At 40.6% G+C, this 24,236-nt stretch overlaps 1 protein-coding gene across 8 annotated transcripts in view; it reads right to left on the bottom strand.

Moving 5' to 3' along the window:
* CDKN3 (cyclin dependent kinase inhibitor 3) overlaps window positions 1-11,179 on the bottom strand; it is a 35,945-nt gene extending 24,766 nt beyond the window's left edge. For 5 of the 8 annotated variants that reach the window (XM_065941884.1, XM_065941882.1, XM_065941886.1 and 2 more), the window contains exons 1-5: window positions 11,060-11,179; window positions 8,631-8,713; window positions 6,207-6,262; window positions 5,711-5,755; window positions 3,143-3,365 (exon numbers count right to left, since the gene is read on the bottom strand). In XM_065941884.1, coding sequence (XP_065797956.1) covers window positions 3,143-3,365; window positions 5,711-5,755; window positions 6,207-6,262; window positions 8,631-8,713; window positions 11,060-11,068 — 416 coding nt within the window. In that variant the 5' untranslated portion in view covers window positions 11,069-11,179. Of the gene's footprint in view, window positions 1-3,142; window positions 3,366-5,710; window positions 5,756-6,206; window positions 6,263-8,630; window positions 8,714-9,797; window positions 10,006-11,059 lie in introns of those variants that run through there. The other 3 variants (XM_065941889.1, XM_065941883.1, XM_065941888.1) reach the window with 3 other exon arrangements.
* Between the last annotated feature and the right edge of the window lie 13,057 nt (window positions 11,180-24,236).

The raw sequence follows: 24,236 nt of genomic DNA, 5'->3' as shown, positions 1-24,236 counted from the left end.
ACCTATAAGATGGGGACAGCAACAGTATCTATGTCATAGTGAGGATTGAATGGGGTAACATTTGTAAAACTTACAACAGAGCTTGGCACAGAGTAAGAAATAAATGAACATTAGCTGCTATTATGTAGCATTGTGAAGAAGTGAGCAGTTCTATATAACTGGATTTTCTAGGAAAAGGAGGATCAATTCTTAAAGCAATGAAAACATTCACTTTAATCAGTTTCAAAGATCCTAAAAAAGTGTATTAGACACTTCCTGACTTTTCTAAGAGAGTGTACTGATTCCGTTTAGGTGCGGACAACTCATCAAGTGCATCAATTACAGTGGTGTATGCGTAGACAGAGCTGTAGATATGTCTTGTGACAGGATGTGAGAAGGGGATCAAACAGGTACTGACCCCTGGGTAACTGTACAGTGTCCTGGCTATAGGCCTGTTTCAGAGATGAGGCTCTACTGTATAAAGACAGAAAGAGAATATTTCAGTGGCTTTCTGTAAGATTAAAACGTACCACTTATAGCTCTTGCTGCCTTTATCTTTCCTTCTCTGTTTGGTTGATTCCTACTTATCCTTCAAAATCTAGCTCAAATTTCACCTCCTGAAGCGCCTCTGTTCCCCGACAGAAACCACTGCCATCCTGTGTACTGCCGCATACATCTGCTTGAGGAGTGTTACACTTGTGTGATAGCGTCGTTAGCTGTGGTTTCTTTGAGGGTGGGAACTGCATCTCAGAGTGTGTGCTTTGTATTCATAATATTTCATATACAATGCTCCATACATTGGGTTGAACTGTGTCCCTGAAAAGATATGTACCTAATCCCTGGTACGATGAATGTGACCTTATTTGAAAATTCTGTTAGTGGCTCAGTTGTGTCTGACTCTTTGTGACCCCATGGTCAGTAGCCTGGCAGGCTCCTCTGTCTATGGAATTCTCCAGGCAAGAATACTGGAGTGGGTTGCTGTTCCCTTCTCCAGGGGATCTTCCTGACCCAATGATTGAACCTGGGTGTCCTGTATTGCAGGCGGATTCTTTACTGTCTGAGTCACCAAGGAAGCCCAGTCCAGTATGAGAGATGTCCTTCTAAGAGGAAATGCCATATGAAAACAGACACCCAGGGAGAATCATGTGATGACAGAGGCAGGGAGTGGAGTGATGCAGGTACAAGCCAAAGTATGCCAAGGATTGCTGGCCACCACCAGAAGACAGGAACAAGAGAGGAAGGAATCTACCCAGGGTCTCAGAGGGAGCATAGCCCTGTTGGCACCTTGAATTTGAACTTCAAGCCTCTAGACCTGGGCGAGAATAAATTTCTGTTTTTTAAGCTACCCAGTGTGTGGTACTCTGTTATAACAGCCCCAGGAAATGGTATAATACAATAGGCACTGATTTTAAAAAGGAACAAAAAAAGTCCCAGGAAAGCCAGTCAGGCAGCACAGATAGAACAGGAAAAAATAATTTACCAGATGCTGTTTCTGAGGAATAAACTCTAGAGCTGTCTAGCAATGTCGGCACTCAAGGATGGGAGAATGAATAGAAAATCTTTGTCTGAACAAACATTAGTCACTGTAGGGACACCTTTGAAAAGTCTAGGATAATGAAAATTTCCAGTCATCAGATGCTTTATTTTATGGGAGCCCGAAGCATTCGACATAAGCAAGACTGCCCATTCACCTTTCCATCCTGTTTGTGTTCAAACATCAGAGTGTTTGGTTTGCTGGAACCTGCTAGAGTAGAATTTGTTAAGCTTCTCTAATTGGAGCTAGTTTGATTTCTAGTAATCTTTCGGCAGAAGCTTTCAAAGATTTGGGGAAAAAAAATCTCAGAATTTGTTTGAAAAATGGGTCCCAAAATTGTAAATTATTTTTTCACTAGCTCCATGTATCTAATTCTATTTTACTTAGACGTATCAGCAAATTTATCATAGATAACTATTTATTCTAAAATTTTGTTTCTACAATTAGAACTAGATGAGAGATGATGGTTTTCTACAGAGTAAGTTTGGAAACTGTAGGATATAAAATGACTTCTAGTTTTTTCTCCCCTGCTTCACAGTTCGCTACATCAGGGTTTAGTTTGGTCATAAACAGATGTGTGTTCCCAAAGACCTCTGTACTAGGTTGGTTTGTTTTTAAAAACATAAACTATTGGTGTGAAGCCCCAGAACTCTTGATCTAAGGCGAGAGAAGCTGGCTGGGCTTGCTCTTTTAATAGGCGCCCTGAGACTATGTTATTTGGTATAGTTTGTATACTTTCTAGTCCATGGTAGTGACCTTAGAGCTTTTGAGGTATCACACTACTTAATGTTCTATGTTGCTCCAGAAAGGATTACACAGACTAAGATACCGCCCCTCCTGCCCCCAAAAAAGCAATCACAAAGAAGGACTAGTTTTCTCTCTGTAGCTGGTTCCCCTCTGCTTTGTGGGGCTCACCTCTGGCATAACTACGTTACCTTCCATGACACCACTTCGAGTCTTTGCAGTGCTACTATCTACTGCTGATTGTCACTCTCTTCCTTTTTCCAAGATTTTTTCTTCTCTCCCCTTTTTCTCCCTTAATTCATTTTGCTTTATTTTAAACTTTGACACCAGTAACTTATGTACAACCACCGACAAGAAATGCAAGTCTTTTTCTTTCAGGTAGCAAATTCATATCATCAAATAAAAGTTTCAACTCCCGTTTTTAGGATTGCTCATGGGTTAGGGATGATTCCTTTGCTGCTAATGTTTTAAAAAATGGACTTTCTTGCTGTTGGAAGAAAGTAACTGAAAGATCGACTGATAGTTAAGGTGGTGTTATATAACAAGAATGACACCCTGACCTTTTTGGGAAGGATAGTATCCCCAAATTATGAGTAAAGGTCTAAGACAAAAGGAAAAGGAAAAAAAAAAAAAAGCCTGTTACCCTATTCTAAAAATTTCCCAATCTACTCATTCATTGTCCTTACTCTTCAAAAATCATCATGGCAAATATCTGAGTGCTTGCTCTGTGCCAGGCATTGTGCAGGACTTTTCATGTGTTACCTCCTTTAAATCTTTGCAATGAAATATAAGGTAGGTAATAAGTGCATACAGATTCAATAATTTGAGAAATCATTTTTGACTGGGACATTTCTCACGTATTATATGGAGAAAAGGAGAACGTACTGTATTAAGGTTTTTCGGTTATTTTTAAGGCAAATTTCAAGCTCCTCCATAATTTCACAGCAGCTGGTGATGTCAGGAGTCCCTCCATCTGGAATTGGATGGTGATGAGTGATAATTCCACACTGATGGTAGAGATCCAAAAGGTTTGGAACTCTGTATTTTGACAGTTCCCCTCTGGTGCAGAAAACAAATATGTCTTGTATACCATAGCTCTTTAGTTCTTCTGCCAATAGACCGAGATACACAAGGACACACATAGACAAAACATTACAAATTTAAATACAATCAGGAGAGAAAATACGGAGTTAAGTCCCTAAAGCTGAACAAATTAAATAAATAACAAATGATAACCTGTTAACTTTGAAGTGCTTATTGATAACCTAAAACAATGCTGATCTGTCTTCAAACTAGGGTAAAAAGTAAGCACAAATAGGAATTAGAAACATCTGAACCAAAACATAATTAAAATGAGATCTGACTTTATAAGTCAAAATACCTTTTACTGGATTTTGAAATGTCAATTATATTGCTGCTTTGAAAAATAATTTTTATAATAAATACTGCTTTAAATTTTAAAGCGTCTAATATTTCAAAATAAGAAGGAATGATAGCACATTTTCCGTTTTCTTCTCACCAGATCAACCTTGTTTGCTATGTTTAAGACTATTTTGTTTCACCCTAAGCATTCTATATAAAATCTCCAGCATAGCCAAGGTGTCTGAGCTCCTGTATTGTCTCTTATATTTGCACTGTACCACACAATTATGCATTTAATTTTATGAACTAGGGTTTCAAGGAAATAAAAGCATTAGCTGTATGAAAATTATATGACCTAGTTAGTTTCAGGGTGATATGAACCAAGCAACAGTACTACACATCATTCTGTTTACTAGAGCTTCCTCATGGCAATATTCACTACAGAGCATTTGATTCATAATGAATAATTCTGGCTCATCTGATTCCTCTTTTTCTCTCCCCACCCACCAAATCCAAGGACATTTAGCTATTTAAGTACAAAGTACTTTTATCATGAAATGCTAAACCTGTACTTGAATTATGGCTAGTCCAAATTGAGATGTATTGTAAATGTAAAATACATATATGATTTCAAAGACCAAGTATAGTACAAAAAACCCCACTATTTCATTAATAATTTGTTTTATACTTTAAAACCCACTGAAATGAGTTAAGTTTACCTGTTTTTACTTTTTTAACATGGCCCCTAGAAAATGTCAAAGTATATGTGACTTCTATTTGTGGCTCCCAGGATGTTTCTAAGGACAGCTGTTCTAGATAATACAATTATGCTTTTGTACTTGTAAATGGTTTAACATGTAGTTGACATACTTAACCATTTTTAGGAGAGTAGGTAATTTCCTATTTGCCTTCTGTAGACATTGAATAATTTCTATTATTTAGGTTGGATTAGTAGATTTCAACTTTCCCAGAAAGAACTCTGAGAAAGGACACAGGAAGTGCTGCTAGGAGAGTCTAGGTCTGCCCCTTCAAACACTGTTGTCTGTTTTGTATGTTGGATTCCACTTAAGATTTCATTGGAAGAAAAAATGTTTTGGTAAAAAACTGGAAACTCCTCTCACAGAAGAGACTAAGTGCATAGGGCTTTCCAAAGTGTGCAAGATTGTTTCTTGAACAAATGATTTAAATATTATTTTGCTCATGAGATAAATGATTGTTCTCCAAATGGAAATTGCCTACCACGGTGGATATCTCTAGAGCAGAAAATCTTTACAAATACTGCAAGGGTCAACTAATCTATTAGTCTTTTAAGTCTTTTTGGGGAGGTAAATTAAAGAAAGTATATTAGCAAATTGATATTCTAGGATAACAAGGAAAGAACTTTGAGATTTATAAAATCTATAGTAATCAGAATCAAACAATATATACATTTTTGTTTTGGTTTATTATAAGGACATTGGTAGGACAAGTAAGCTTGAGATATTCCAGGTCAACCAGAAAAAAATGTTTTGAAAATCTAAATTTGTTAGTATCATGCAATATACAAATGCCAAATCAGGGTAGATTATCAGTGTATTTGTAGGACTATTAAATTTCAGGCTATGAATATCTTTGGGCATGTGGAGATCAGATCCTATTCTATCTTTTCTACCTATACCCTGGTTCTATAAATTTTCTATCTGGGATAGACAATTTCAATACTGCCTCTGGGTTCCCAACTCAGGCTTAATTTCCAATACAGTCAAGTCTGCAAAGAACAGTATATTCAAAGTTTTGGGCATTGCAATTTCAGTTTTCTATTACATTACTTTTCTCCAACTTATACATTCTAACCTCAAAAACAGTTTATATGTACAAAATGACAACAATTAGTGAAAACAGCACTATGTTTAGTACATAGAGATGAGTTCTCTTTGCTATTCACAAATACCTCTTCATATGTTAGAATAAGTCTATAGTTTGAGACTTAATGAAATACTGAACATTTTTGTGAAAATTCAGAAGAGACTACAGTTTGCTCTTTATGACAAAGAGATTGTCAGTATTATTTTTTAAAAACCTATTAAGATGGTTTTCTCATACTACACCTACCTGTATCTTTTTGGATATTTCTTCTAACATCTTTAAATTTACAACCTGTAAGTAATGACAAGGCAAGTCAAAGAGTCAGTTTTTGATCATAAATAACAAGTATATTTAAACACATATATAGCTACTGTATATAGCTACACCTGATCACATATATGCACCAATTCCATTTTGAATGTGAATTTCAATTTCTTATATTCTTAGGAATATAATTTCAGGGATTCAGATTTCTGTCACAAGAACCTGGCTGTAGTCCTTAGCCTCACGTTGTACTCCCATGTTATGTTTAAGATAGGTAAATCAGAAATGTAGATCTGTGAATGTGGATTTGGAAGGCTGAAGAATAGATGTATGTTCCTTTATCAATAGCCCACCAACAGGGTTTCCAGAACTGAGTTCCTATGCTGATAGTCTGTGAAATTCTCTTACTCCTCAGTACAGAGAACAATGTGCTAGCTGACACAAAAATTATTTCTAATAGATCAGTAGTGTCACCTACCTGGAAGAGCACATAAACCAAGAAACTGAGAACAATTCAGTCGTGACAGGGGTAGCCTGAAAGGAAGAAAACTTTATCAAGTTCAAATTAAAGTCATAGATGGACATTTACACAAACATGTGTGCTGGGCCCTGAACAAAGGTGTTTTAAAGTTCTATAGCAGTCACAAAACAAAAATTCACAGTTAAGTATCAATGTGTTTGCCGTAAAAAGGCTTGGAAAGACTAGGAGTTTTAAAATAGAGACTTAACATTTGCTTTGTTGAATTTAAGTCTTAAAAATGGCAAACTTATTTAAACTAACTTAAAGATAGTAACGCCAAGATTACCTACAGCTAGTATAAAGTGTACTTAAGTTACCCTGCAGCATGTTACTGAGATATTTTGTATTAGTAACCTTAGGTAATAAGCTGAAAATGAGCATTTTGACAATTTCATCTCCAGATTTCTGCACAGGACTTCCTTAAACAGATACAATTTCATAGAATAAAAACCACAGGCCACCTATTTTGTTGTAATGGGTTTTAGTTAAAATGAAATAATTTCAAGAAATCCTATTCCCAGTTTGTAGTACTCAGGGACAAAGGAGGCAGAGGCTCACTTTGTCTGCAAAAGAGATGAGTTTAGAGGAAAAGAGGGGGCATCATATAAATACTACCTGACTTTGAAAATTAGATAAGTTTTTGAGTCTAAAGGGGGTTCAGAAAGGGAAATGAAAAATAATTGCTATTTGATGGCAGAATAAAATAACTATGGGCCAACACTTTTCTCTTCTTCCTACAGCAAGGCAAATGATTAAAGAGAGAGATTATTACATTTACAGGAATAAGAGGAAGCATTTGATTGCTGGTTGTAGAGAATCTGGTGTAAGTCACTGCCAAGATTTAGAAGCTGATTTTTCTATAAAAACATTTGCTTTGTTATTGTATCTATGGTAATATGACTTTTATCTTTTTTTTTTTTAAATATTATTTTATTAGTTGGAGGCCAATCACTTCACAACATTTCAGTGGGTTTTGTCATACATTGACATGAATCAGCCATATAGTTACACGTATTCCCCATCCCGATCCCCCCTCCCACCTCCCTCTCCACCCGACTCTTCAGGGTCCTCCCAGTGCACCAGGCCCGAGCACTTGACTCATGCATCCCACCTGGGCTGGTGGTCTGTTTCACCATAGATAATATACATGCTGTTCTTTCAAAACATCCCACCCTCAGGTTCTCCCCCAGAGTTCAAAAGTCTGTTCTGTACTTCTGTGTCTCTTTTTCTGTTTTGCATATAGGGTTATCGCTACCATCTATCTAAATTCCGTATATATGTGTTAGTATACTGTAATGTTCTTTATCTTTCTGGCTTACTTCACTCTGTATAATGGGCTCCAGTTTCATCCATCTCATTAGAACTGATTCAAATGCATTCTTTTTAACAGCTGAGTAATATTCCATGGTGTATATGTACCACAGCTTCCTTATCCATTCATCTGCTGATGGGCATCTGGGTTGCTTCCATGTCCTGGCTATTATAAACAGTGCTGCGATGAACATTGGGGTGCACGTGTCTCTTTCAGATCTGGATTCCTCAGTGTGTATGCCCAGAAGTGGTATTGCTGGATCATATGGTAGTTCTATTTCCAGTTTTTAAAGAAATCTCCACACTGTTTTCCATAGTGGCTGTACTAGTTTGCATTCCCACCAACAGTGTAAGAGGGTTCCCTTTTCTCCACACCCTCTCCAGCATTTATTGCTTGTAGACTTTTGGATAGCAGCCATCCTGACTGGCGTGTAATGGTACCTCATTGTGGTTTTGATTTGCATTTCTCTGATGATGAGTGATGTTGAGCATCTTTTCATGTGTTTGTTAGCCATCTGTATGTCTTCTTTGGAGAAATGTCTGTTTAGTTCTTTGGCCCATTTTTTGATTGGGTCGTTTATTTTTCTGGAATTGAGCTTTAGGAGTTGCTTGTATATTTTTGAGATTAATCCTTTGTCTGTTTCCTCATTTGCTATTATTTTCTCCCAATCTGAGGGCTGTATGACTTTTATCTTAAACAGGGTCTGCTGGTTGATGCACTACTGTGGCAAGTAGTTCTAGGATTTGAATAAAGGATAACATAGACTATCTCATCCTATATTTCATACACTATTCCTTTGTCATGAAAGAATAAGAAGGTTTTGGTACTAAATGGGAGGTCATTTCAATCTTAACTCACTTCTATTATGGTTTTCTCAATGAATAAGGAAGGAACTCCCACCACTCCCACCTCCCCCCTTCCAAAAAATCTTATGCTGTCATAAATATAAAAAGATAAGAATTATATAATCATCAGAAGAGAATCATTTACAATATATAGACTAAATTATACAAAGATTTTGATGTACACCTCAAATATTTTAGCTCATTAACTCAGAAATGTTAACATACCATGATATCTGAATTGGAGTCTGTTCATCTTCAATAGGCTCTTCATCTGATGAGTCAAACTCACTTGTTTGCATTGAACTAGGCTTCAAAAGAAATCAATTATGTTAAATAACTAAAGAATATTTGCATATAGTTTTAGCAAAACTGATCCTTGCTTAAACACACACTGAGGCTTATTTGCAATTTATTCAACCTGGAATATCAGAGATCAGTAATATCAATAATAAACTATTGCTATTTACCATCCTATTAATAATTACAGGACTATGCAGTAGAAAGAGTGTTGCAGTGGGAACCAAGAAGCCTGTCTTCTGGTCTTGACTCTGCCACTTACTGTATAAGCTCAGACAAGTGATGTCAGTTTCTACTGGATCTCAGTTTTCCAAAACTATAAAGTGAGGATATTTATTCATTCCTTCACAAACACTTCTTGGACACTTTCATATGCCAAGCTCTGGAGATGCAAAGATCCATAAACTAAATAGCCTGCCTTCAGTATAGTTGGAGAGACAATGTGCACATAGATTCAAGAAAGTTAGAAGTGCTAAAATGGAAGCATAAACTATGACCTTCAGAGCAGAGAAGGTAGTGACTGTTTAGGGAGCTGGAGAAAGCTTCACATAGGAGAGATCCATTAGTTGGATTTTGATGGAAGAGCAGGAGGTTTTCAGGCAGATAGAGAAGTTAAGGCAATTAAGACAAAAAACTAAAACCACACGTGCTTGTGTACAGTATAGTTCCTCAGCATCCGAGTGGGGACTGGTTGGTTCCAGGAGCAATGCCCCCACCCATACACACACCATGGGTACCAAAATCCCCTGATGGTCAAGTCCCTTACAAAAAACAAAACGGTGCAGTTGGTCCTCTGCATCTGAGGATACCAAGGGCCAGCTGTATTCAGGAATTGTGACATCAGAGCAGAGGAGAGGAAGCTAAAGAAGTAGCATTCTCTTTTCTCTAAAGATAACCCCCATACAGCCTAGTAATTTGATTGGGGAGCAGGGTGGGAAGTATAGATGCAATAACCTGCCCCTAACTTTGTGAATGACTGAACTAGAGAGATTGAGATGGACTTTGTGTGCTAATCTAAGAAGCCAAAACTCAATCATGTGGGAAGAATTTCCATATGGAAGATGTGTTGTGTTATAAGACCAATAAAACACACACCTTTCTTCTACTTCCTAGTTGGAGTCAACTGAGAGATGAGACACTGGAGAGGCATGGAGATCAATATGTCAGTTTTATTACAGAGGGTCAGATGGAGGATGCGGCTTTAAAACAGGTCAAGTGGGCTTGTCAATTCTTCACTTCAGAATTGGACTTATCCACTCAGGCACAGGCAGTGATGGACAATTCAGCTCCCCTCCCCCACCCTGTGGCAGACAGCACCCTAGAGAGTACTATCTGCTAAAAGAAGGGAAGGAAAGAATGAGTTCCTTGAGTTCAGCTCCTCCCAAACACAGGAATCAGATCACTCACTCTCTCCCTCCTGGGGACAAGAGACAGCTGATGTCCCTCCACGTGGAAACACAGGGATTAGCAAGTATAACTGCCTAATGTCTTTTCTAGCTCTGCAGCTATATTGTATAATGGTCTTGTTTGTTACTACAAGATCACATTACAGAGCCTATTTAGGCTGTGGATTTGAGTTGCTTTGGATCTATCTGTATTGTTATTGTCAAGTCAACGCAAATGGAGACCCTTCAGGAGGTTGTCAACCCTGGTGGTAGGTGATATGAGTCAGGTGAGGTTTCTGGTCCTTAAGCCTGCTTTTTCTTTCTTTCTCTTTAAGGCAGTTTTGGTGATTTGAGTTTCAATTTGTGTGGCCCTTTCACTCAGGCTTTTCCAGCCAGCTTTACAAATTCTAACAGAGCTGGACGTTTCTGCTTCCTTGGGCCCAGAGATTCTGAACTCCAGGGAAAGGGAAGCAGTGCCTGGTGGCCCAGTGGTGTGATGACAGTCATGACACACCCACAAGCGCGTTTTGTTAATCATCTTTCAAGAAGTTTTCCCCGTCATTGGTGAGGACTGCTTCTCAGGGGGCCCAGGCATCCCGGGATGTACTTTGGAGCTGGGATATCAGGCTGAATGATGCACGTAGACACAGGCCCTCTACGCCTCAGTTGCCTTCTTAAAATGGGACTCAGCCCTTTCTGGCAGGGCTGTCGCGAGGCTCAGGAGACCCTGTATGCGACAGCTCACAGCCCTCAACAGGCGCGTAGCGAATGTCCGTTTTCCCCTGGCTAGCCACCTACCCTGTTTTGCTGCCATCCTCGCAGGTCCCGGGATAGCGCCACCTCCCCTAGCCTGGACAGTTACTGCGCGAGCTGTGCGGCGGCCAGGCCCGGGCTGTCCCCGGGCTCAAGAACTGGCCTCAGGACCGCTCCCATTCCTGCGGCTCCGTTCCTCCAATCCCCGGCCCCACTCACCGGTTTCATTGCGGGCCACCCCACGTCCTGATCGGCCACCACCTCCCTTAGGCAGCACCGGTATCTCAGCCTCCGCCCCGAGCCGAGCCAGTCCCTCTGCTCAGCTCATTGGTACATCCTTCTGTGAGGTGGGGCGAGGCGTCTTCTTTGAAACCAATCGGACCCCCACTTCCTGTTTCTTACCCCGCCCCCGGGCGCCCTGGCTCGGCCTCTAACCGCTCATTGGTTCGTAGGAGGCCTTTGAAAGACGCGCGGGAGGAGGGCCCTGCTGAATGTTGATTGGCTGGGAGGGCGCTCTCCTCCCGCCGGTTGGAAGCGTAGAAGGGGCTGGAAAAGGGGCGGAGCGATATCGTTTAAAGGCAGCCCGGGAGCAGTGGGGATGTTTGAAAGTGGGGCTTCCACTTGGCAGGATTTTAAGGTGTTACCGAGAACGGAATTTTGTTTATTTTCTTAATTTTTTTAAACATTTTTTTAAGGGCATGGTGGGGAGCATTGACCTGAGACATCTTGTGAAAACACACCGCATCCTATAGACTTTATAATTATGGTATGTCTAGTCCTACAAATACTGTGGAAATTGCCCAAACCCAGAATATAAACATACTTTGTATGTTTGATATTTTATGTTCCTTAGCATTCCAGGGTATAGACAGGTTAAGATGTAGATCAACCTTCCTGTTCATGAAATATGAATGAAATAGCATGTTATGAAGGGGAGATTAAAAGTTTCCAGATGGTTTAAGTGTCAATTTTTCTAAATAATTGGCTCTAATCTTTAAAAACCGTGTTCGATTATTCTCTCTCCCATTCTCCAGTCCCCATTTAATTGGCTGTGGGGAAGAAGGTCACCTGGAGCAGTACTACCGGCAGATCTGACAAAAATATGCAGAACTATCAGCGGCCTGACTCATGTTATGGAAACCAGTGGGAAGAGAGCTATTGAGGAGAATTCTTTAGTAAAGAAGGTAGCACAGTTTGACTTAGAGTCTGTATTAGGGTTCTCCAGGGAGGGGGGCAGGGATAAGGTATGTACATAAAAAGATTTATATTAAGAAATTGGCTCTCACAACTGTGCAGGTTTGGCAAGCCAAAAGCTGATGGGAGATGCTAGGGGGGATGGAGACTCAGGAAAACGTTGTGGTTGTGGTTTAGGGGCAGTCTGCTGTAGAACCAGGACTAGCTGATGCTGCAGATGAAGGCCAAAGCCCATTTGCTGCAATATGCTTACTTGCCTTCTTGTTCAGACTTTCAGTTGATTGGATGAGGACCGTCCACATTATAGAGCAGAATCTGCTTTCCTCAAAGGCCACCAATTTAAATGTTAACCTCATCCAAAAACACCCTCACAGAAACATCTCGAATACATTTTGAGCAGCTATTTAGGCACGATAGCCTATCCAAGTTGACACATAAAATTAGCCATCACAGATAGGTTGGACTTGAGTTATTCATTTATTCAGTAAATATTTATTGGGCACCCAGGTCCTATTCAAGGTGCAAAGAACACTTGAGTGAACTAAACAAAGTCTTTGATGTTTTGGGGGCTCACATGCTATTGGGGGAGACTGTCAGGTTGTGATATGTACTATGAAGAAAAATTAAAACAAGTGGAGTCTGATGAGGTTGCTAGATAGAAAAGTCAGGGAAGGCATTTTTGAGTTGTTACTTGAGAAACCCAAATGAAGAGAGAGAGTGAACCATTTGAATATTTAGAGGGAGAGTTTTCATTCTGTCTGAAGAGTGAGGAGGTGCAAAGGCCCTGGGGTGGGAATGTGCTGCTGCTGCTAAGTCACTTCAGTCGTGCCCTACTCTGTGCGACCCTATAGACGGCAGCCCAGCAGGCTCCCCCGTCCCTGGGATTCTCCAGGCAAGAACACTGGAGTGGGTTGCCATTTCCTTCTCCGATGCATGGAAGTGGAAAGTGAAAGTGAAGTCGCTTGGTTGTGTCTGACTCTTAGCGACCCCATGGACTGCAGCCCACCAGGCCCCTCCATGGCAAGAGCCCTCATGCCCCTTCCAGGCAAGAGTACTGGAGTGGGTTGCCATTGCCTTCTCCGGGGAATGTGCTAGGTGTGCTCAAAGAACAGCAAGGAGATGAGTACAGGAGAAGCTGATTGAGTGAGGCAGGCAATTAAGCAGGGCCTTGTGGGAGGCTTAAGAACCTCTTTTCTGAAGCATTCTGAGAGGGTTCAAGGAAAGATTGGGACCTGGGTTTCAGGTACTTTCGGGGTGGGCTTCAGGATATTTGATACTCCTTCATTCCCTAATACTCACCTTCTTTCCACTTCTCCCAGTGTTGTCTCCATAGATATCCATAATCTTCAACATCAGATGCTTCTCAGAACTTATCCACCCCCCAGCCCACCCTTGGAATTAGTGAAACCCCAGTCCTTTTGATCGTGAAAGGGCAAATTCTGCCACCTCTGGCCTCAGCTGGATATGAACATAGTCTCAATCTGTTCTAGCTCTTGCTGATTCTGCAAGAGGAGAGGATGAGCCCCAGTCCCATGATAGGAAGAGGGTGGGATGTGGAGAGCTGAAGTAAACTGGGAGTGTTTCAATTTCTGTTTGTTCTTTTCACCAGCAGGGCCAGTCTAGGGTTTCTCTTTACCCAAACACATCTCACCTCTGTGATGTAGGGTTTTCTTTTCTTTTTTTTCCTTTTTTCTAGTCCAGGGTTTGTAGACTATAGCCCATGAACCAAATCTCACAGGTCATGTCCTACTGTTCACGACCCCATGGATTGCAGCACACCAGGCTTCCCTGTCCCTCACCATCTCGTGGAGTTTACTTAAGTTCATGTCCATTGCATCGGTGATGCCATCCAACCATCTCATCCTCTGTTGCCCTCTTCTCCTTCTGTCCTCAATCTCTCCCAGCATCAGGGTCTTTTCCAGTGAGTCAGCTCTTCGCATCAGGTGGCCAAAGTCCTGGGGCTTCAGCTTCAGCATCTGTCCATCCAGTGAGTATTCAGCGTTGCTTTCCTTAAGATGGGCTGGTTGGATCTCCTCGCAGTCCGAGAGACTCTCAAGAGTCTTCTCCAACACCACAGTTCAAAAGCATCAATTTTTTGTTGTTCTGCCTTCTTTACAGTCCAGCTCTCACAACCATACATGACCACTGGAAAGACCATAGCGTTGACTATACAGACTTTTGTTGGCAAAGTGATGTCTTTGTTTTTTAACACACTGTCTAGGTTTGTCATAGTTTTCCTGCCAAGAAGCATCTGTCTTCTAATTTCTTGGCTGCAGTCACCATCGGCAGTGATTTTAGAGTCCAAGAAGAGAAAATCTGTCACTGCTTCCACCTTTTCTCCTTCTATTTGCCATGAAGTGATGGGACCAGATGTCATGATCAACTCCCGCTGTTTCATTACTATGCTAAAGCCTTTGACTGTGTGGATCATAACAAGCTGTAGAAAATTTCTAAGAGACAGGAATACCAGACCATCTCACCTGTCTCCTGAGAAACCTGTATGCCAGTCAAGAAGCAACAGTTAGAACCCTGTATGGAGCAACTGACTGGCTCAGGATTGAGAAAGGAGTTCAGCAAGGCTGTTTGTTGCCACCATATTTATTTATTTATTTATTTATTTTAATATTATTTTATTAGTTGGAGGCCAATCACTTCACATTTCAGTGGGTTTTGTCATACATTGACATGAATCAGCCATATAGTCACCCGCACTCCCCATCCCGATCCCCCCTCCCACCTCCCTCTCCACCCGACCCCTCAGGGTCCTCCCAGTGCACCAGGCCCGAGCACTTGACTCATGCATCCCACCTGGGCTGGTGGTCTGTTTCACCATAGATAATATACATGCTGTTCTTTCAAAACATCCCACCCTCACGTTCTCCCCCAGAGTTCAAAAGTCTGTTCTGTACTTCTGTGTCTCTTTTTCTGTTTTGCATATAGGGTTATCGCTACCATCTATCTAAATTCCGTATATATGTGTTAGTATACTGTATTGGTCTTTATCTTTCTGGCTTACTTCACTCTGTATAATGGGCTCCAGTTTCATCCATCTCATTAGAACTGATTCAAATGAATTCTTTTTAACAGCTGAGTAATATTCCATGGTGTATATGTACCACAGCTTCCTTATCCATTCATCTGCTGATGGGCATATAGGTTGCTTCCATGTCCTGGCTATTATAAACAGTGCTGCGATGAACATTGGGGTGCACGTGTCTCTTTCAGATCTGGATTCCTCAGTGTGTATGCCCAGAAGTGGTATTGCTGGGTCATATGGCAGTTCTATTTCCAGTTTTTTAAGAAATCTCCACACTGTTTTCCATAGTGGCTGTACTAGTTTGCATTCCCACCAACAGTGTAAGAGGGTTCCCTTTTCTCCACACCCTCTCCAGCATTTATTGCTTGTAGACTTTTGGATAGCAGCCATCCTGACTGGCGTGTAATGGTACCTCATTGTGGTTTTGATTTGCATTTCTCTGATGATGAGTGATGTTGAGCATCTTTTCATGTGTTTGTTAGCCATCTGTATGTCTTCTTTGGAGAAATGTCTGTTTAGTTCTTTGGCCCATTTTTTGATTGGGTCGTTTATTTTTCTGGAATTGAGTTTCAGGAGTTGCTTGTATATTTTTGAGATTAATCCTTTGTCTGTTTCCTCATTTGTTATTATTTTCTCCCAATCTGAGGGCTGTCTTTTCACCTTACTTATAGTTTCCTTTGTTGTGCAAAAGCTTTTAATTTTCATTAGGTCCCATTTGTTTATTTTTGCTTTTATTTCCAATATTCTGGGAGGTGGGTCATAGAAGATCTTGCTGTGATTTATGTCGGAGAGTGTTTTGCCTATGTTCTCCTCTAGGAGTTTTATAGTTTCTGGTCTTACATTTAGATCTTTAATTCATTTTGAGTTTATTTTTGTGTATGGTGTTAGGTAGTGTTCTAGTTTCATTCTTTTACAAGTGGTTGACCAGTTTTCCCAGCACCACTTGTTAAAGAGATTGTCTTTTTTCCATTGTATATCCTTGCCTCCTTTGTCAAAGATAAGCTGTCCATAGGTTCGTGGATTTATCTCTGGGCTTTCTATTCTGTTCCATTGATCTATATTTCTGTCTTTGTGCCAGTACCATACTGTCTTGATAACTGTGGCTTTGTAGTAGAGTCTGAAGTCAGGCAGGTTGATTCCTCCAGTTCCATTCTTCTTTCTCAAGATTACTTTGGCTATTCGAGGTTTTTTGTATTTCCATACAAATTGTGAAATTATTTGTTCTAGTTCTGTGAAAAATACCGTTGGTAGCTTGATAGGGATTGCATTGAATCTATAGATTGCTTTGGGTAGAATAGCCATTTTGACAATATTGATTCTTCCAATCCATGAACACGGTATGTTTCTCCAACTGTTTGTGTCCTCTTTGATTTCTTTCATCAGTGTTTTATAGTTTTCTATGTATAGGTCTTTTGTTTCTTTAGGTAGATATACTCCTAAGTATTTTATTCTTTTTGTTGCAATGGTGAATGGTATTGTTTCCTTAACTTCTCTTTCTGTTTTTTCATTGTTAGTATATAGGAATGCAAGGGATTTCTGTGTGTTAATTTTATATCCTGCAACTTTACTATATTCGTTGATTAGCTCTAGTAATTTTCTGGTAGAGTCTTTAGGGTTCTCTATGTAGAGGATCATGTCATCTGCAAACAGCGAGAGTTTCACTTCTTCTTTTCCTATCTGGATTCCTTTTATGTCTTTTTCTGCTCTGATTGCTGTGGCCAAAACTTCCAACACTATGTTGAATAGTAGTGGTGAGAGTGGGCATCCTTGTCTTGTTCCTGATTTCAGAGGAAATGCTTTCAATTTTTCACCATTGAGGGTGATGCTTGCTGTGGGTTTGTCATATATAGCTTTTATTATGTTGAGGTATGTTCCTTCTATTCCTGCTTTCTGGAGAGTTTTAATCATAAATGAGTGTTGAATTTTGTCAAAGGCTTTCTCTGCATCTATTGAGATAATCATATGGTTTTTATCTTTCAATTTGTTAATGTGCCACCATATTTATTTAACTTACATATAGAGCACATCATGAGAAATGCCGGGCTGGATGAGTTACAAGCTGGAATCAAGATTGCTGAGAGGTATCATCAGCTTCAGATATGTGGATGATACCACTCTAAAGGCAGAAAGTGAAGAGGAACTAAAGAACCTCTTGATGAGGGTGAAGGAGGAGAGTGGAAAAGCCAGCTTAAAACTAAATATTAAAAAAAGAACTAAGATAGTCTATGAGAGGAATGTAGATTCCTGTAACATGATTTTAACTCTGCTTCTTACAAAGAAAGAGTCCTGGTCTCATGCTAAACCATTCTCCTCTGCTCAGCAAGTCCTTTCATTATGGAGGGTCCTACATAAACTGATGAGGTCTCTGGTTGAACTATCTGGTTAAATGGCATTGTAGTAAACTTAGTTTCTCTTTAGTCCCTAAGATTCTGCCTGAAGAGGATAAGTGTGAGCTGAAGTTCAGCCTGACACACCTGTAGTCGTCAGTTAATTTTTTGTGTGTGATTCATGACTGTTAACAGAAATGTATGTGCTCAAAACAATGTGGAAGATATATCCAAACTATCAGAGAGAAAAGTGTTAACACATGTTCATAGACAGATGAGTATTTTTAGAAAAGCTCAAAGAGAAATGAAACATTATTACCGTCAGAGATTACACTTGGGTGTGTTAATATGTTTTATACATAAATCCATATTTTAAAAATATTTTATTATTAACAATAGTGGATTTGACACACATTTGACATGTGTGTTAGGGAGAGATCCTAGAGTTGACTGCAATTTGGAGAGAACGTACTTCCCCATTCTTGACACGTCATATTTAAAAATTTCCCTTATGATGACCATTGGGTACTGTTTATGACATCTATAGTAGGCATGTTTTGTTTTCCCATTGCTTCTCCCTTTGGTAAGTTGCTCTTGTCTCATTTCATGTGGTTTTACTGGGCATGTGACTGGGATTGATCCATAAACATACCCAAGTCCCTGCTTTTGAAATGTGCTGGAGAAGACTCTTGAGAGTCCCTTGGACTGCAAGGAGATCAAATCAGTCAATCCTAAAGGAAACCAAACCTGAACATTCATTGGAAGGACTGATGCTGAAGCTAAAACTCTTGATGCTAAAACTGATGTGAAGAGCTGCCTCAATGGAAAAGACCCTGATGCTGGGAAAGATTGAGGCAACAGAGAATGAGATGGTTGGATGGCATCACAGACTCAATGGACATGAGTTTGAATAAACTGCAGGAGATAGTGAAGGACAGGGAAGCCTGGTGTGCTGCAGTCCATGGGGTTGCAAAAAGTCAGACACAACTTAGTGACTGAAAAACCTCTGGTTACAGTTAATGGTTCAAGGAAGGCTTGTAACCCAAACTGGAGGATCCTTCCTTGTCTTGTGCCCTTCGGTTGCTGGTATTCTTATTTTCTTCTTTACCTTCCTAAGTTCTCTGTTTTACCCCAGAATGATACTGTGTTCTAATTTACACTGGATAACTGGAGTAGGTTGTAAAGCATATTTAAAATATTATTTAAATTTCAAAATGCTGTTGCATTTTATAATGGGAATGGATACAACAATTTCACTCATTTCGCCGACTCTTCTGCACTGACTTTGCCATTTTCCATCACCAAGTGGAGTATAATACTCTTCCTTTTACATATGGGCTGGCCTTGGGGACCAGTTTGACTAGTAGAATGTACCAAAGTGATAAATGATAAACTTGATAAAATTGCAACTTTGTGTATCTAGCACCCAAATCAGCAAACAGAATATTACCAGGCCCCAGAAGTCTCCTTTGTGTCCCTGTCCACTAACCACTTCAAAGGTCACCTCTGGTTTGACTTCTTAGACTATTCCTTAATTTTTCTTCCTTGCAAATTGTATACAAATGGCATTTTTTGTGTCTGGCTTCTTTGCTTAACTTTGTGAGATTTACTCATGTTCTGGTATGGGATTGTAGTTGTTCATTTTCATTAGAAGATGTTTGCTCCTTGGAAGAAAAGCTATGGCAACCCTAGACAGCCTACTAAAAAGCAGAGACATCACAGAGGTCCATATAGTCAAAGCTATGGTTTTTCCAGTAGTCATGTACAGATGTGAGAGTCGGACCATAAAGAAGGCTGAGAGCCGAAGAATTGACGCTTTTGAACTGTGGTGTTGGAGAAGACTCTTTAGAGTCCTTTGGACTGCAAGGAGATCAAATCAGTTAATCCTAAAGGAAATCAGCCCTGAATATTTATTGGAAGGACTGATGCTGAAGCTGAAGCTGCAATACTTTGGCCACTTAATGCAAAGAGCTGACTCATTGGAAAAGACCCTGATGTTGGAAAGACTGAGGGCAGGAGGAGAAGGGGATGACAGAGGACGGGAGGGTTGGATGATATCATCCACTCAGTGGACACGAGTTTGAGCCAATTCTGGGATATGGTGAAGGACAGGGAAGCCAGGCGTACTGCAGTCCATGGGTCGCAGGGAGTCGAACTGAGCAACTGAACAACTCTTGATAGACACTGGGCAGTTTCCAGGGCTGGAGTATTATAAACAGTGCTGCTATGAACATCCTTGTCCCCGTCTTTTGGTAAACATATTGTACATATTGCTGTTGGGTGTGTAATAGGAGTGGAAGCACATATGTTCATCCTTATTCAGTATGGCTAAATAGTTTTGCAGAGAGGTTGTATCACTTCACACTTTCATAAGTTGTGTTAGAATTTTAGGTCAACATTTTGGCCGACATTTAGTATTGCCCCTCTTTTTCATTTTAGCTGTTCAGTGGGTACTAATTTCAAATTTTCAAAAGACTAACACTAATTGGTTAGATATCAGAAAGTATCAATAGATGCCATTCTTTAAGAGGTAGAAAAATTTCCATAAATTTCAGAAAATGTTGGAAAATGTTTCTGTATTATGTGTTCGTTATCATGTGTAAATATTTTGTGCATTATTTTATAAATATCCACATCATTTCAATGTATATATTTTGGGGGTACATGGCTACTTTATACCATAAAACTATGATGTGAACTGAGTGGCCCCAAATTAGGGAGGTTCCCAACTTTAGGCACCATCAGTGAGCACCTCATCCATCAGCTTGGGGCTAATATTAAAATTACAGGAACCACCCTTTCTGGAATAATATTTCTCTGATTCCTAGTCTTTCTACTCTATGAAACCGCAGCCCCTCTCTGTTCCCCATACTAGTTCAGTGTGTGCTGGCGGATGATGTCCCATATGCTTGGAGAGGCAAGAGCAAGGCACCCATTGTCTTTGGCTCCTGTGCTCACCCTTGCTTGTCACTTTGGGTCATGGCTCAAACCTGGAGCAGCAGCTATGCTGACACCCACCGAAGGTGCTGGGACTACTGCTGACACTGACGTCCCACCCATCTGCGGTGCCATCCGCTGGAGCCACCCATCTCTTGCTGAAATTGCTGGCGCAGGACTTAGCTAACGCGTCATCTTCAACTTCCCGTGGAGATTTTAATGAAACAGCTCCTTTGAGTTTCACTGGCTATATAGGACGTTGAGGGTGGCCAACACTGGGCAGTCCTGAGAATTGTCCCTCCCCTCTTGCTCCGTCTTGATGTCATTGCCCAAGTTGTGTACTTTGACTTTCTCTTCCATTAGTCCTCTGGAACCCTCTGGCCTCTCTGGGAAACAGTCCTGGCAAGATTATCTCACCCTCCACCAGCTGTGCCTGGGCCTGTCTGAGTCCCAATGCTTTGTCTCAAGCTGGGGTGACTACATGACCGAGTGGCCTGGCTTTGTCCTGGTTTATGACTGTTGGTTGCCCCGGAGTAATTATTAATAGCTCTCTCTTTGACTTTCAAAAGTGTCCAGGGTGGGGTAGTAAATTATATGGACACCCTCTCTCTAGCCCATCTTTAGGAAAGTTTTTCAGAGGCAAAACCGCATCAAGATCACATTTCAGAACAGTCAAGAAATAGAATATGTAGAAAAGGGTTTTGAATCTGAAGGCTAACTTAGCTCACTGCCCCTGCTTTTCCTCTCAGCCCCAAGGCTGGCAGCCACTTGGCTCCACCTACAGGCCAGTTTCTGCTCTGACCTTAAGATGGTTTCTTCTTTTCACAAGAAGCAGGAATAAAGGCTCTGAAACTCATTTGGAGGTTAATACTTGTGGTTGAGGGTCCACCCAGCATGGCTTGGGCCCAATTTTCCTAATCTGGCTTTTGCTGTGTTCCTGAGACAGTTTCTATTTGATCATATCTTAATTTTGAATGGAGCCCTAATTATCTCTTGCGTTTTCCCCTGTTCCTGGCCTGCCCTGGACCTGGACTCTGGCTCCTGACCCTCAGTCACTTGGATTCTGCTGTCCATGGCCAGCGTTCTCAACACAGTCTGTCCCCCCCTGTTGTCTGCCTGCACCCCATTAGTGTACCTGCTCATTGGAAGCCATTTGGTAACCTCTGGTTGTCCTTGCATGCTGGGTTCCCACCAGGAAGGTGGGGTGCTCTAGCAGGAAGGGCGAGGGCCTTGAAGTCAAAAGACCTGGATTCAAGTCCTAGTTCTGCAATGAGCTGAATGAACTTGGACGAATCACCTCATCACCTGACTCATCTGCAGCATGTGGAATGAAATCGCTACTTGAAAATGACTGAATTGACTTCTGAGCTCAGAGTTTCCTAGTGAGTTTATTTGGTTATGAATCAGTTATCTGAAGCTGGAATAATCTTTGGGAAATCAGATTTCTGAACTTGAAAAATTAAGGATCAACATAAAAGAAGCCGGGAAGAGAGCCTAGAACAGTTGGCCAGATCTTCCATCGTCATGTTAGGAGGAAGTTTGGCCAACTCCTGTCCCAACTGCTTTTAGCCCAGAGAGGCCTTGGATCAGACAGCTTCTCACAGGGGAGCGTAACTAGCACCTTTCTCCCTTCTCATCTCTTTGATTTTGGGGAAATCAGTTTGATAAGTTTGCCAGGAATGGAGAGAAGTCTGATATTCTTAAATTTCTGCTTTTCAGTAACACTTAGCTCATTTTCAGTAGAATCTAAAATAAGGAGAAAGAACATTATTTTCATCACATCAAAGTGAACTCAAAATGGGTTGGAAACATGTATGTTATAAGCACCCATATAAATGACCTAAAATATGAAACAGAAATTGGCAGGGACAACCCTGTAACAGTTCTGTTCTTCCTGGAATGGGAGATGGCGGCTGAGAAAGGAAGGATTTCAGTACACATCTCCCTCCCATGCAGAAATCCCCAGTGTGGGCCTCAGACCTGATTAAGTGAGTCAGGCTTACGTTCATTACGGTATATTACAAACACTTTTCAGCATTCAGAAGTGACTGGTGTCTCTGTGGATTTGCCCGATTCCTGGCAGTTATGCACTTGGCTGCTGATGTCAACCAGTGTGCCAAGCGCCTGGAATGATGATCCAGATCTGAGTGGCTTTCAGTCTGGGAATGATGTTGTTCAAATACCATGCTCCTTCCCAAGGTGGCTAAATCCTGGTTACAGTTCTATCCTTTGAATTTATTTATCCTGAAACCTGACCAGAAAGGATATGGCCACATCCCTCGCCCCTTTCAGCTTCTGCAGCAAACACCTCTTACATGGGTTTTACAGCGTCTGTCTGCCGATTTGTCCTGAAGTAGTTTCCTGCCTAGTGCCTTAATCAGAAAATCACATTCCGAACATAATGTGTCAGATGGATTATTAGAAAACACTAATTCGTTCAGAGACTGTTAAATCTGGAGGCCTGACCAAATCCTGAACTGAATCGTGGCATTCTTTCTCTGAGATGTCCTTCCACTTTTGTTTGAATGAGTATTAACCAACCTGTCCTCCATCGTAGCTGATTCGCATTTGCTTTTGTGCTCCTGCCCTTTATTAGGAAGAGAGGCTGTCACATGGCCCGTTCTGTAAAGGAATGGAAGCTCGTGAAAGAAACTAACGCTTTTTAGGAACTTGAGCAAGGACTACATTGGCATATATGGAGAGGACAAGAATATGTGTTCTCTGAGGCAGGGATTTTTGTCTCTCCAAGAACTGTTAACAGTATCTAGACCAACATCTGGCTCAAGATAACCACTCAGTAATTATTTGTTGAATGAATAAATAAGTGAATAAATAATTATAAGCCCCCCACTTCTTAATTGCACAGCACATATCATCCTGTCTATTCCTTACTCTCTTTTGTTTTCTCACTTTGTTTCTATTCAGTTTAGATAGAAGGCATTTATAAGCATTTCTCTACCGAATGGGGCATGTTGAAAGTAAATATAGCTGCCTTGGAGGGACCCTGTGACCACTTGTCAGCCTTTTCTCTTATCCCCCCTGCCGCTCTTCCTCCCACCTTCTGCACCACTTTCTTTGAGAAGCAGCCTGTGGCCTAGCCTTCCTTTGCACCTGTGACTTTATGTGACCATGACAGTGCTTACCTCCTTTTCTCTAGTTTGAATGAGGCATCTCTTATATATAAGACAGACCCCTTCCCTTCTGTGGAAACTTGAAGCATCAGTTATTTCCTCTCTTCTGCCTTCTCCTTGAGATTGAATTCTTCAGAGCTCAAAGAAAAGCTCGTCTTTCCAGTGTTAACACACACACATCCCAAAACAAATACTCCTCTCAGTCCCTCCATATCACTTTTATCCTTACAGCCTGGTTTTTCAGTAGAAGGATCCATATTCAAAGATTCTAGTTTCTCACTTCTTTTTAATTGATTATTCTTTGCATAATTAAATAAGAAAAAAAAGTTCTTTCAGAAGGAAAATACAAAATCAGAAAATATGTCTCTCTTTTAAGAAGAGAAACAGATTTTTTTCCTCTCTTGCTATCTAGATTTCTCAGGATAAGAGCCCAAGTCCCAAACCACCTTGCATTTTGTCATCACAGATCTTTTTGTTGGCAAAAATCTCTTGGCAACAAAAGAAAAAAAATACAAAAACAATCTTTTATTGTAAAATTTGTTTATAATCCAAGAGACAATATATCTTTGAACCCCTTGTACTGAAGTTTGTTTTCAGGTTGACGGACTGACCAGGTGAAAAGAAATAATGGTTCTTCAATTGAAACATTTGATATAGAATAGAATGAACCAACAGGATGTTTGTTAATCTTTTTTTCTTAAGGTGCATTATTGAAAAAGGTGTAAAAAGGCCATGTAAACTCTTTCTGGTTAAAGGGAGCAATTCTAAAT

Source organism: Muntiacus reevesi, chromosome 7 (genome assembly GCF_963930625.1).
Source record: "Muntiacus reevesi chromosome 7, mMunRee1.1, whole genome shotgun sequence".
NCBI classification, from domain to species: Eukaryota; Metazoa; Chordata; class Mammalia; order Artiodactyla; family Cervidae; genus Muntiacus; species Muntiacus reevesi.
The sequence above is the reverse complement of the archived record's forward strand: the minus strand, read 5'-3'. Positions and strand labels throughout refer to the sequence as shown.